The sequence below is a fragment of the Hibiscus syriacus genome, unplaced genomic scaffold, assembly GCF_006381635.1.
Source record: "Hibiscus syriacus cultivar Baekdansim isolate YM2019G1 unplaced genomic scaffold, ASM638163v2 tig00110548_pilon, whole genome shotgun sequence".
Taxonomy (NCBI): Eukaryota; Viridiplantae; Streptophyta; class Magnoliopsida; order Malvales; family Malvaceae; genus Hibiscus; species Hibiscus syriacus.
In genome coordinates this window covers 2,200,397-2,214,753 of record NW_024062775.1, presented here as the reverse complement: position 1 = coordinate 2,214,753, position 14,357 = coordinate 2,200,397, and the positions used below count along the sequence as shown (strand labels likewise).

Genomic DNA, 14,357 nt, shown 5'->3' with positions numbered 1-14,357 from the left:
GTTTTCCAAGCTGTAATAAAATCCATGATGTTTCTTTTGTAATTTTTGCTATGAAAAGCGAACTCAGATGAATGTAATCCAGCAGTAACAGGAACAAATTGACGACCCTCGTACTGTCTTATAACCAGAAGTGGTGCATATCCGATTCCTCCCCACAAACCAAGTAACATCACCTAGTTGTAGTCACCATATTTGTAAAAGAACTCCCTTTGAATTGCCACGGGGCACGCCAAACTTTTGTTTGCTATGAAAAGCGAACTCAGATGAATGTAATCCAGCAGTAACAGGAACAAATTGACGACCCTCGTACTGTCTTATAACCAGAAGTGGTGCATATCCGATTCCTCCCCACAAACCAAGTAACATCACCTAGTTGTAGTCACCATATTTGTAAAAGAACTCCCTTTGAATTTGCCACGGGGCACGCCAAACGATATCGTCGCTTTGTAGATTTTGAAGGGCATTGATCCACATATCTTTCGTGACTTCTTTCGGCTATTCTTGCTCCAGAAACTCTTTCAACGGTGAGTAATCAATACTAAAGTGACGGTAAGAGACCTTTTTTGTCCTCAAAAAATGGCTACGGATCTATACATATAATAATGGTGCACATCCTAAAAATCGTCCACCTCTTAGCCTTCTGCAAGCGCTTAATGATCGAAAAGTCTCTACTAGAATTGCGGGAAGCACCGATTGATCTTTTTTGGAACTCGAAAATCTATGTTGGTATTGCATTTGTTTCATGCGGGATATCACTCATTCCTCTCGTACTCCTGCAATCTTTGATAATTTAACTCGGAAAGGTTGATTTTTAATTGACCTTGAATAAATTCGATTCTCCAAAGCCCCTTTTATATGTAGCAAAGTTGTGTACTCTTCAATAGTAGGAACCAAGTCCTCTTTATTGAAAGTGAAGCAATTATACCCTGGATTCCAGAATTGAATTAGGACTCGAAGTAAGTCATCATCAACTTTGACATAGAGCAAATATGGGATGTCCCCGTAAGACTGGTAGAATTGTAACTTTCTATTTGAATCCTAACTCTCCCAAATGCCTAGAAAATCTTGCATATCATTTCTTTTTAGCGAAACCGAAGCATAACTTGCCAACTCAGGTATATAATCATCCTGCAGACTGTCTCCCCCTTGTCTCTGTAAGTCTTCAGCCCACTGTCTTACTTCTGACTTTGGAACTATTTGATTTGAACACTTTTTATCCATAGATGAAGGTTTTACAATGAGACGATTAACTTGAAGATCAATACCTTTTATCCTGTATGATGTTATGAAAACAGCAAAAATAAAAGAACACAAAAAATGAATTAGTTCACATAATAAAAGAAACAATTTTTTTTAATAATAATGTCTACCTAAATATCTCTATTTAAACATGTTTTTTACATACTTTAAATAATTTAAATTCACATGCAATTTATTCAGCAAGAAAATAAATAAATTAATTAAAAGGAAAAAGTTAGAATTCATTTCTCCTGTGTATACACCTATTTTTGACAAAATTTCGGCATGGCTTCAGATCGGAAGAGTTTCTAGAGTTTATTATATGTAGAGTTTCAGATCTAAGAATAAAGGTACCCGAATTGTCCTTGTTAGTGCCCCCTTAGGCTGCTAACCCTCAATCCTAGTCCATCATAGACTAGAGTGGATCGAGTTCAATTCGAGGGGATACACTTCTCTATGCCTGACATGGAGAATAAATTCTCACAAAGATATAGAGCATATGAACCCTGAAAGCTACTTGCTAGGTCTGACACGGAAAATAAATTCTCACGAAGACGTCGCTTTCACTCCCTCTTAAGAGGGACAAGCTTGATTATAAAGCTTATGTTATGTAATGCAAGTGATGTGTGTGAGGAGAAATGTTCAAACCTTTGACAAACAAATAAATAATGAAATTTAATACTTGAAAATAAAATAAAAATAAAAATAACAATAATATATATATATATATATATATATATAATATTATGAAAATAATAAGTATATACAAAAATTTTGAAAAGAAAGAATTATATATAGATTTTTAATTTCTTATTAATAGATACAATTTATAATTGATTTTAAAAGCTTGACTGGTCCCAAGCAGAGTCGCCAAGCTGTCGTAACCGGTTTTTTCTGGGTACGGAAATTTTTACTTTTACTTGGCGGGGAAAATTTAAAATGAATAAATAAATGATTTTTATAAAATAATATTTTGGGAGTCGCCATTGACCTTTTTGGATTAGGTAGGTCAAATACCTAAAAATAATCTTTTAAAATAGTTTTGAATAAAACATAATTTAAAAGATAAAACTGATCTGCTTATAACAAAAAATTTTAGTAAAAAGGATTCGTGGTCGATTACGTTTAGGGAAGGATTAGCACCCCTAAAACGCCCAAAATTGGTACTTTATTAATTATAAATTGTCTCTATTATCAGAAATTTAAAAATTCAAAGATATATTTAATTTATAATATTGTTATTTCAAATTTATAATTTTATGAAAATATATTAATTTAAATATAAATAAGATATTTATTTATTTAGAAATATCAGAAAATGGCTTCTAGGTGCTTTAAGACAGCTCATTTCTTAATATTAATAAATATTAAAACATTTATCTAAAAATAAGAATAGATATAATTTATAAAAGTAATATATTTATTTTTTTAAAAATATCAAAAAATGGACATCCAGTTGCTTTAAGACTGCCCTTTCTTAATATTGAAAAATAAATATATATTTAAAAATATAATTATTTTTCTTAAAAGTCATTTATAAATTTATAGATAGGATTTTAATAGAAAACATAAAAAATATTATTTAGTATATATATATTTATAATAATAATAATAATAATAATAATAATAATAATATAATAATAATAATAATAATAATGATAATAAGAATTAAATATATTGAAAATAAACATATAAAATTATAACTAAACAGTGACTAAAATAAAGAAATTTAAAACTATATATTTAAAATATAAAAGCAATAAAACTTGTAATAAAAAATAAATGAAAATAAAAATAATGACCAAATTATAACATACTAAAATTAAATACCTAATTCATAATTAATTATTTAAAATTAAAGGGATTAAACATGCTATTTTTCATTTATTTAATTTAGGGACTAAAATAAAATTATATCAAATTCAAATATTAAATTAAAATATGATATTCAGGGTTACAATATTAATTTCTAAAATTAGAGGACTAAATCTGTTATTTAACTAAAATATATATTATTTTATGTAAAGGACTAAAATAAATATATGTAAAATTCGAGCACCGAATTAAAAGAATCTAAAGTTTGATTTAGTGACTAAAATATAAAGTTATAAAACTAATGGACTACGGATAGGGTTTACCCACGTATGAAATTACACAGATACCCTCACCAAAACGGCATCGTTTTGATGAGGGTATTTATACCCGGCCCTTCGGGCCAACTCCTCATTTCTCTCTTTTCTCTTCACTCTCTAACTGAGAGAGAAGAAAAACTCTCTCGCCTCTCTTTAGGATTTCCTCACCGGAGGGAATCCAGTCGCCGGTCGGTGGCCATACGCCGCCGCCAACTCCGCCGTCGGCCACCACCACCGGTGGCCGGAAAACACTACCTTACACTAAAATGAAGACCAGACCGTCTTGATGACGAATCCGGTGTCCCTTTCCCTTAAATAGCTCCTGATCGGAGCAAATCTAGGAAAATACCTTCGGTTTTCGAAGGTTTTTGGTGACGCGTGGAGGCTCGTATGAACTCCGATGATGGCGTGGCTTCCTCGGTAAGTATCTCTCTGTCTTTTCCTAGTTATTTTGGTGTTTCGTGGTTGCTGGGTTGCTTTGTATCTTGTCTGTGTTCTCTGTTCTTGCTCTTTGCTTTTTTATTTTGTAGGTTATGTGGTTTTATGGCCACCACCGAGTCTTGCCTCGGATCGGTCACAAGGGTAAAGTTTGGTGAGTCACCGAACTTCCAGTGGTGACTCACCGTTGGGGGCGACGTGTGCGACTATGGCTGGGCCTTCTAGAGCCTTCGCTTGGCGTCGTGGCAGCGTGTGAAACGACGTGGAGCGGCGTAGATCGGGGGCAACAGAAGCGGCGGCCGCGTGTCCTTAGGGTTATTTCTGGTGCATCTGGGATCGTTGGATCTAAGCCAGATCCAACGGTGGACAAAGAGAGGCGACTGGGGCATTAGATACAAACCCTCTAGGTTGGTTTCTTATCATTGGGCCGATCCGATTTTGGGCCTCTAAAATGTAATAATTATTTAATAATAAAAAATATAATAATAATTATTATTATAATAATTATAATAATAATGATAATAATAATAATAACAATAATATTAATAAAATATAAATAATATTCAAATGAAATGAAAAAAAAATTAGTATTTTCAGGTGTTGTTGCTCGAGATGAATCTGGATATGTCCTAGGTGGTTTAGCTACCACGTCGGGGGTATTTATGAATCGGGATTAGCCGAATTGCATAGTCTTGTTGCGACGGTTAACCTTGCAACAGAGGAAGACTGGAAGGACATTATTAATGAGTTGGACTCCATTACTATTGTCAACCTTTACAATGATGCAGATGGTGATAATTCCACAATCGGTGCCCATATGCAAGTTATACGTGAGAAGTGTACTGCTTTTAATAGTTGTATTGTGACATATGTTCGTAGAGAAGCAAACAAGGTTGCTTATAAATTAGCTTAAAGAGCTCTTGATTGTCATGCTCCCTATTTATTTGAGTCAGTTGTTCCGCAGTTTATTACTCAAGATGTAAAACATGATTTGTGACCCAGTTGATTAATGGATCTTTGGGCACTATTTCTCCTTATAAGTACCCAACCTTGTGTTGGTAGAAAGAGTTTTTAATGATTCTCATTTTCTTTTTTAAAAAATGTGACTACCTCGTGTTCTATAAAACGCGTATAACGAACTCGTGTTACACAATCCGTGAGATATGTCCTACGTGGAAAAACTTTTCAAATCACCTAATTTAATATTTTTATAAATGACCTCGCATTCTGCGTAATGCGAGGTTTATTAGAATTTGAAGCGTCCCTGAGAATTTAAAGCATCATATTTAATTATCGCGTGCTTTGAATAGACCTCGTGATATCCATAACACGAGATCCCTTCTATAATAATGAAAATATAAAATTATTTTAAGAATTAAGTAAAATTAATCATTATATTTTTTATTTTATTATAACATCTTACGAATCAAAGTTGCTTTATGGTTCCAAAAACAAGAATCATAACTCATTAGTCTTTAAATGAATAACTCCTAAATTTATTTTCTTAGAATTGGTGAGATCGAGAGCTTTTACGATTCGAAAACCTTCATCTTTTAATTCACTCACAGAACAAATTAGAATAATGTCATATACATATATGTCCTTGATATTACCTTTATCAGTTGCTTTATTCAAGCAATATAAACCAGACTCAAATTTTGTTCCACTAAAATAATCATACATGAATTCTCTATTTAACACTCTGTAATTATTAGTAGCTTTGCATCTTTCTTGAAAACTTATCTCGTTTTGAGTCCACAAAATGACGTTGATTTTCTTCATTGAAACATTTTGATAGATATAATTGTGCTTTGAAACTTAATGAAAAGACTTGTAACTCAATTGTGTATTAACAAAATCGATGATAGAATTAGATGCCATATGCATAAGGATTTTCGATAACAATTCTTTTGGGAATAACTCCACATTTTTTAGTCATGATTTTGAAATATGTTGAGAAATTACAACACATGGGCCCTTATTTATAACAGTCCTCGAACTCTTCCTGAAGCGAAGAATCCAATGACCTCGTGTTGTATAGGACCAATGCCCGTTGTTAGGATTTTCGGAAGCTTGATTTGACAACCGAAATGGTTTGCAAAGAGGGGTCGGAACGGTTTTTGAGTTTAGAGAGTAAGGAGATTGAAAGATAGAAAATTGCACAGCGATTTAGAATGGTTCGACTTTCTAAACCAAAGTCTACATCCACTACCTTAGATACTCACCAAGGATTTTCCAACAAATTCACTAATTTGTTCTTTCTTTTGAGGACAAAGAGATAACCTTACAACTCCCTAGTTTTTCTGGGCTAAACTAGAACCTTTCCCTAGCTTTTACACGGGATAAGCTAGAACATTTCCCCTTTACAAAAGGATAATAAACGTAAACAAGAAAACCTCTTTAAGGTAGGTGTTTACAAGATTGAGCTCACAAGAACAAAATATTTACAAGAGAAAGATGAAAATAAGAATAAAAAACTCTTCTCTTGTGTTTGATTGCTTGGATAGTTGTTCTCTCTATTCTTCAAGTGTCCTTAGCTTGTATTTATAGGTTGGAATGTGTTTGATGTTGTATATAGCCGTTGGGGATGTTTTGGAGCCGTTTGGGGATGATTTTTCTACTCAAAAAAGGCTTCCCATAACATGGTGCATTAGTGCACTATGATGGTGCATCGATACCCCTTTATTAAATTCAAATAAACTAGCCGTTACTAGCCATTGTAGCCTTCGTGCATGGATGCACAACAAGATGCATCGATGCACAGAAGGATGCATCGATGCACATAAGGATGCATCGATGCACATAAGGATGCATCGATGCATTAAGTGCATTCAAAATGGAGTGCATGGATACACTGCATGGTACATCGATGCACTAGTGCAGGTGCATGGATGCACTGCAGGGGTGCATGGATGTACTGCAGGGGTGCATGGATGCACTTTGACACCCTTTAGCATTTTTTCTCAAATCCGAATTTAATGGACTTTGAATTATTTTTGAAACCTTTTAAAAACTTTGAATAAATTCAATTCAAGTCCAAAAACATTTTGCCTTAAATTTGTTATATCGAAACATAATTCAACACCCGTTGAAAAGACGTTACTTTTAATTCGAATAAAATCCAACGTGTCAAGATTGACCTCGCAGTCTTCAACATGTGAGGTCTATGTATTTCTAGGTCACGATTCACTTGTTTATATAAATGTTTGAGGCAATTTTTTCAGGATGTAAATTAGAAATTTTTGTAACTTATAAGATTAATGGCGTAGTATTTGAACTTATCTTTCGGTTGAGTCTAATATTGGCACATATGATACATTATAAAAGAGGTAAAAATCACGTTCAAAATGGTTCTAAAGTTTGGTTTGTGCATGAAGAACAAGCTAAATTGGCTTGATAGGCATGTTGGTGGAGTATTTCCAAGAAGTTAACTGAAACATGTTGGTGGAGCTTAGAGGCATAATATTGCAACTTATCTTTCAATTGAAATTGATATCAATACATACGAGACATTGTAAACGGGTTAAAAATCACATTCAAAATGGTTGCAAACCAAAAAAATTGAAAACTAACAAACATATTTTGTAAATAATTTACAGTAATGTGGTGTAAATTGTACCATAAATTAAAATAACATAAATTTTAATATCATAAAATAAAATTAAATAATCATGGTCTATAAATTGACAATTATTTAATTTCTAATTGATTATGTGAATATAGTCTAATATCTATAAATGTATATAAGATGAGACTCGAAAATAGTAAATATAATATTTTATTTTTGAAGAAGCAAAGGTAGGAGCTGTTGATGCACTTATTGGTGCATATCTTAGCACGATATTACTATTGAGGAGAAGAAGACAATGATATCACCAGAAGATTATGCCTTTTATAAATAGATACCATCGCGCTAGAGAAACCCAGGGGCCTTCGTTAAAATTGACGAGTGGAGTTGTGTTATTTGTCAAATCAACGTCACAAGTAAGAAAACTTCGTATTCGAATTTTTTTCTTGGTATCGTCGGTACAAAATGCAAAAAAAAAACTCAACAGACAGATAACAACATGCTAGAGAAACTCATAGGGTGTTCGCTTGATCCTAATTTATGGAACAAGAAGTTTCTAGAAAAGCCCAAGAAAAGAAGAGGATGCCACCAGAAGAGGATGTCTTTTATAAACGAGAAGTTTCCCAAAAGGCTAGGTTTGAAAGAAGAAGAAGATTTTGGAGAATGCTAGGTTTGATGGAACAACAAGTTTCCCTCGAAGGATTTTAAATAGGCAAGGACCTCGCGTCTTGTAGAAAGCGAGTTCCACAAAGATTCTTGACATGGTAACACCAACTTACACTATTGATTTGACATGACAGGGACTTCACGTCCTGTATACGCGAGGTCCTAGACACGTCACTTAAAGAATCTCTATAGAACGCGAGTTCATTCCATACCTTTATATATCAAAAGAAGTGAAGGCAAACATAACACACATAAGTGAACATAATTAAACCTTTATATATATTTTATGTTTATTTTTCTCTTTGGATGATCATAACTACTCTAAAAAATATGTCGATAAGAGGATCTATTATTGCTTTAGTATACTATAATGGCCAGATGATCGGTGATGCATATTTCTGTGACATCTTTTAGTCCTCAAACACTATTACGATAACACTCCCGAGGAATTTAACGTATAAGAAGTTGATAAAGGAAACCAAGAACAATGTTCCACATGCTCGCTGAAAGAACTCAAACCATTGAAGTATCGACTACCGATATCATTGGAACCATTAACCTACTCAATATACATCGTTGAGGATAATGGTGATGTGGACATGATGCTCAATTCCCACTTGCAATATTCATTATAAGGACCCCTTTAGCTATATACAATTTTTTATGATATTGATCCTACCAGTGTCCCAAATTGGAGATTGACAAATTTTGACTTTGATCCTAATGTTCAGAGTCTGACTTCCAATTTACGTAACGACTTCAACATATTAAGTACACACAGTAAACATAATGAATTAGGTGCATCATCGTCTTCGATGCCCAAGCATTCTTACGTAGCTAGCTTTGACTTTAAATTGAATCTTCCACCAATGTAACATTCAACGTACCATCCATACAATATTTGTGTCGTAGTGTAATCTTCTCAACACGACATGAGGTCCCAAGATCCTTAAGTGTTTTAACCCATTCGATGATTTCTCATCTTGATGATATTCAACGTATATCCATAGTGTGGATTATGTGTCAACATCTATGAGGAGACATTCTTGTGTTGGTATTGTTAACTTTGATCTTGGTAATACATTTCGTGAGCGGTCTTGTGATTGACACACAACTACTAAATTTGTTATCCCACATTCGACGATCCATAACTACTTCGATTTGAGGGGGATAATTTTGACGAAGAACTATAAGAGAGATTGACCCCGATGGTGACAAGGTTGGCCCCTTCAATGAAGAACAAAAAGATCTTGATATGCTAGTAGGAGTAGATGATGATGAAATTCCATGCTGCCACTCCTATTTCTTATTACCAGCCACTATCCATTTCACAATGGTTGATATGGAAGCTTTTAATGCTTCAAAATTTTGATAATTCCCATAGATTGAGCAATTCAATCAACGTGGTGATGTTGAGTTCTATATTTGAATGACGTTTAAGACAAAAGAACTCATTGTGGCTATCATTAACAATTATAATATACACCACATAATTATGTCGACTATGAAAAAAATAGACATAGATAAGTACATTGTTGAATGTGTCCATAAGAATCAAGGATGTAATTGGAGGGTTCCTGTGTCATGCTTGAAGATGATGAAGAACCTATAGAGCTGACAAAATACGTCCAACCTCATACGTGCACCATTAGCGGCCTAAGTCAGGATCATCGTAACTTGGATGTGCACGTGCTTTATGATGCCTTCATTCTACTGGTCAAAGCAAATCCACATTTATCAGTTGATACTTGTATTGCTGTAATTACATCCCAATACGATTACATAGTTGACTACTATAAAGCATGGTATACAAGGTATAAAACTCAACAAAAGTTGTATAACCAATTAGATGAATCGTTCAAAGAGTTACGTTCATGGTTAAAATTGATGCAAAAACACATAAAAAGGACAATTGTGAAATTGGAAACTGTATCGACGTATGAAAATAACCGTGTCGTATAAGGTATGCCAATTTTAATGGATATTTTAGACATTTCCGTAGTGCATTAATGCATTTCGCCACTATAAGCTAATGGTTCAGATCGACGACACTTGATTGTATGACAAATACACACAAATACTATTATTGATGGTTGCACAAGACAATAATAGGAAAACTATTCCCATCTCCTTTGTAATCGTCGAAAATGAGGGTATAGACTCTTGAAAATTCTTCCTTAAGAACTTACGAAGACATGTTCTATCACATGTTTTGCATGATAAAAATGATGAGATATGCCTTATTTCTGACAGAGGCACAAAGATCAAATACACAATCTAACGTTTGTCAGTCTTGGCAACCTCTATATTTATAACCAATACTATTTATGCCACATTGTTGTGAATTATTTGCAAAAGTTCAAGACTAAAGATGAACTCGTCATGGTGCTTCGAATGAGTACGTCTTTAACTATTTTGAGTTTAAGATATATTTTTATTTATTATTTCTAATTAACTGTTGCATTTTTAATGGACAGGTCACACACATTCCATACGTGAGGTTAAGGAGTTGTTTAAAGAATTAAGAGACAAAAATCAACAAGGCTATAATTACCTTGTTAAAATCCCGATGGTGAAATGGATTCGATCATTTGATAGGGGTAGACAATATGGTCACATGACAACGAACTTGGCCAAGGCGATCAATTCATCGTTGAAGGGAGTGTGACATTTTCCTATCACTTCCATTTTTAAAGTGACATATTACCGGTTGGCAACCATGTTTGCAACATTGGGAAAACAAGTAGTTGACTAAATGGCAAATGGCTACATGGTCCATCAAAATCTCCTCACAAAATTCCAAACATTTATGCATCATTCAAAGGTGATGAATGCTACATGCGTCTCTCACGAACAAAATAAATTACGTGTTTCAGAATATTTGAGGCCATTGGAAGGCATACAACACAACGCATATGTGGTTAATCTACGAGAAAGAACATGCGACTCCGGAGTATTCCAAACATTCTAATACTCGTATGCGCACGTTGCTACTTGTTCTTATGTACGGATTCACTACATGCAATTCGTTAATCCGATATACTTGAAATTATATTCAAGATTTATCAATACGAGTTTCCTCCTATTGGAAATGAATGAGAACTGAATGAAGTTGACGATGAACCTATAATACGACTAGATTTTGCACTACGACGCGTAAAAATGGGTCATCTACGATCCATGCGGATTTAATGTGACAAGGATTTGGTCGCACATCAAGAAAGAATCGTACACTTGAAACTATGCACTATTTGTAGGAATCTTAGACACATGAAGAATAAATGTCCTAATTGATCACGCCCTCGTATCAATTAATTGGGCTTTTTTATTGTATTATTTTTGTAATTAACAAAATATATTCGTTAGTTTTCATTTTCTTTTGGTTTTAAACCATTTTCAAAGCGATTTTTACACTGCTTACAATGTCTCGTATGTGGTGATACTAGCCTCAATAGAAACCAATTCTACGCCTTTAATCTTATAAATTACAAAAAAAAAATCATATTAACAACCCAAAAATGCCCTTAGAATATGCCTAACAAATCATTTTACCTTTTTCTTTATGCACAAAACCAAGCTTTAGAACCATTTTCAATGTGATTTTTACTGCGCTTACAATTCTCGTATGTGTCGATATTGACTTTAACTGAAAGATTAGTTCCAATTCTACGATTGTAATATTATAAATTAAGAAAATTTTCAAAAATGCCTATAAATGTGGACTGAAAATGCATATACCTCGTAATAAATTCAATTTCTCGTGGACCTCACACTTTGCATACCGTGATGTTCTTTATCCTAATATCAAATTTGGTTATCTGAAAAGTGCTTACACGTCAGACGGGTCTCGAGTCCTATAAAACATGAGGTCTTTATATATGTTTTGCAGAACACGAGGTTGTCCTACGTGGACAGTTTGATGATATTTTTTCAAATAATTATTAATGAGATTATTTTTCTAATAAATGGATTTTAGGGTTTTGCTTAATAAAATTGCCTTCTAGTGGACTTCGTGGACTTCGTCGGTTTTTTTGATTGATGATGTTTTAGATAGATAGACCTTACTAATCCTGGCATAGTGCATCTTAATAATCTAAATATTTTAGTTTGTTGACCTAATTGTGTATTATGTGTACGATATCTGACTAAGTCTTTAGATCATGTTGGATTTTTTCCTCACTCTTATTTTTATCTTTCTTTTCACATAACTCGAATTATTAAAAATTAATTTGAGTCCCTTATTTTCATCATCTATTTAACTAATTATTCCCTGTATAAATAAATGTATCTCATAAAAAGAATCACTTTTGACACTACAAATTTTGGACCTTATAATTACGGCTCTTCATTTAAGATTAAATAACTACTGCCACGAGGCTATGACAATGTATGGCAAGTGGCAGGCCATGTGCTCCACCGATATGAAACGATCCGTAATCTTTTAGTAATTCAATACAAATTTATATTTAACAGTAACGTAATACATATTCAACACTATTATATTTTTTCTAACACCGATTAATTTTAAATTTCTCAAGTAATACAACGTTGAAATGGATTCATGATTGAAGTGAGTACTATTCTCATTTAAATTTTGATTTTAAATAATGGCGGTCCCTTGTTTCCATATGTAATGGGGTAAGGGGGATGTAAGATAATAGGCTGCCCCCAACACCAGGTTGAGGGCAGCTTCCGTAGAAGACCTCCGAATTATGAAATACGCTCCGTGGGACTCGATCCCACGACCTCAAAGTTAAGAACCTTGTGCTTTACCAATTGAACTGGATAGTCATCTCTTTTGATTTTAAATAATAATATTTATAATTTTTTTTATATATTTTTAATAATTAAAAGAACCATACAAATTTATTTTCATATAATCATTTTAAATTATTAAAAACAAATCACTCTATTTTTTTAATTTTTTTTTAAGACGGACAATGATAATGACAATACAAAACTAATTTCACAAACAAATTTATTTTATTTGATTTATAGATAATATAAACTTACATATAAATTCAATTTATATTTATTTATGATACCATTGAGTCCGAACATTATTTTATCAAACTTCTATCTAACGATTAACTGGAATAATATTATTTTCCGAACTTTAGATCCTCAAATTACCATAATTATTATTTAATTCAAAATTTCACATTACATGATAAAACGGCAGCGGATCTATAGGAAAACATGGTCACGCACCAACCCTCCACTAGCAAATAATAACCACCATTAATATCATAATCATAATCAACATCATTATTATGGTAATTAAATACAAAAGCTCATCACACGCTAGAGATAGACTTCCGAAGACGGCGACCATCGGGATATTCCGAGGGACAGTTGTTCCTGACAGCGGTGAGGTCGTAAGGCGGGGCATCGAGCGCTAACCACTGCTCCACGGTGAACTGCACCTGGCTACACGGTGTATGGACGCCGGTCATGGTGACTTCCACGTAGTTACAGTACCATCCGTGGTGTGGACCCGAACCGTCGGAGGTCAAGTTCATGCCACAAACAGGGCCATCCAAGCACCGTCCCCTACCAGAGAAAATGTCCAAATTACCCCTCTCGAAATAGTTGTAATCTGGCCCCATTAACCCGCCCCATGCTTCCAGGTTGCGGATCTCCACCCAGTCGCCGTAGGCGTCGTAGAGCCGTAGGCCGATGATGGAGTCGGTTCCGGCTTTCCAGATGGATCCGGTCCTTGTGTAGATCGAGTAAACGCAATCGTCATCGTCCTGCAAGTAAGAAAAAAGAGAGATCTAGAGGTTAGAGATGAGGGTCTGGAGGATATTATGGGTGTTATTGAGGGTCACTTACGGAAATAACGACGGACAAAAAGGAGAGAAGGAAGAAGAATGAGAGTACTAGCTGAGTTAGGGTCGCCATTGAGAAGCTTTCACTACAAAAATTGACATAAGGGTTGTCCTATATAAATACATGGGCAGAGCCACATGCATGAACTGACACACTAAATTATTTTGGAAAAAAATTCATTTATAAATTATATATAAATATTAATAATAAATTTAATATTGTTTCTTTTTGAAATTATAATATTACCTTTTAGATTATAACATTATAGTTTATTTTTTATTCCATCATCGTTTAAATAATTTTAATTATACATTTCTATAAATTTAAGAAAGATTATACAAATTTTGCTTTGATTTTTACTATTAACTTGTAAATTTAATTTTTTTATTAAAATATAATTATAATTAGTTATATATTATTTAAAAAAGGGTAAATATTAGAGTTTGACTCGAATTTAAAGTGATACAAATTAATTAATATAT

At 33.5% G+C, this 14,357-nt stretch overlaps 1 protein-coding gene across 2 annotated transcripts; it reads right to left on the bottom strand.

The window, feature by feature from the left end:
* Positions 1–4,302: 4,302 nt before the first annotated feature.
* On the bottom strand, positions 4,303–13,974 carry LOC120130603 (PLAT domain-containing protein 3-like). 2 transcript variants are annotated; one of them, XM_039147814.1, is made up of 3 exons: positions 13,879–13,974; positions 13,313–13,796; positions 4,303–4,321 (listed from the first exon to the last, which is right to left on the bottom strand). In XM_039147814.1, the coding sequence occupies exons 1-2, from the start codon at positions 13,945–13,947 to the stop codon at positions 13,341–13,343; spliced, it is 525 nt and encodes a 174-aa protein (XP_039003745.1). In that variant the 5' UTR covers positions 13,948–13,974; the 3' UTR covers positions 4,303–4,321; positions 13,313–13,340. The 2 variants fall into 2 exon arrangements, with proteins under 2 accessions (XP_039003745.1, XP_039003744.1); XM_039147813.1 differs by lacking the exon at positions 4,303–4,321 and having other exon boundaries at positions 13,253–13,796.
* Positions 13,975–14,357: the final 383 nt, after the last annotated feature.

Bases quoted from the DNA above. Each gene is read 5' to 3' on its own strand.
- LOC120130603 (XM_039147814.1), bottom strand. From the start codon at position 13,947: ATGGCGACCCTAACTCAGCTAGTACTCTCATTCTTCTTCCTTCTCTCC. The intron at 13,797-13,878 runs GTAAGTGACCCT...TCTTACTTGCAG, and splicing joins TTTTGTCCGTCGTTATTTCC to GACGATGACGATTGCGTTTA.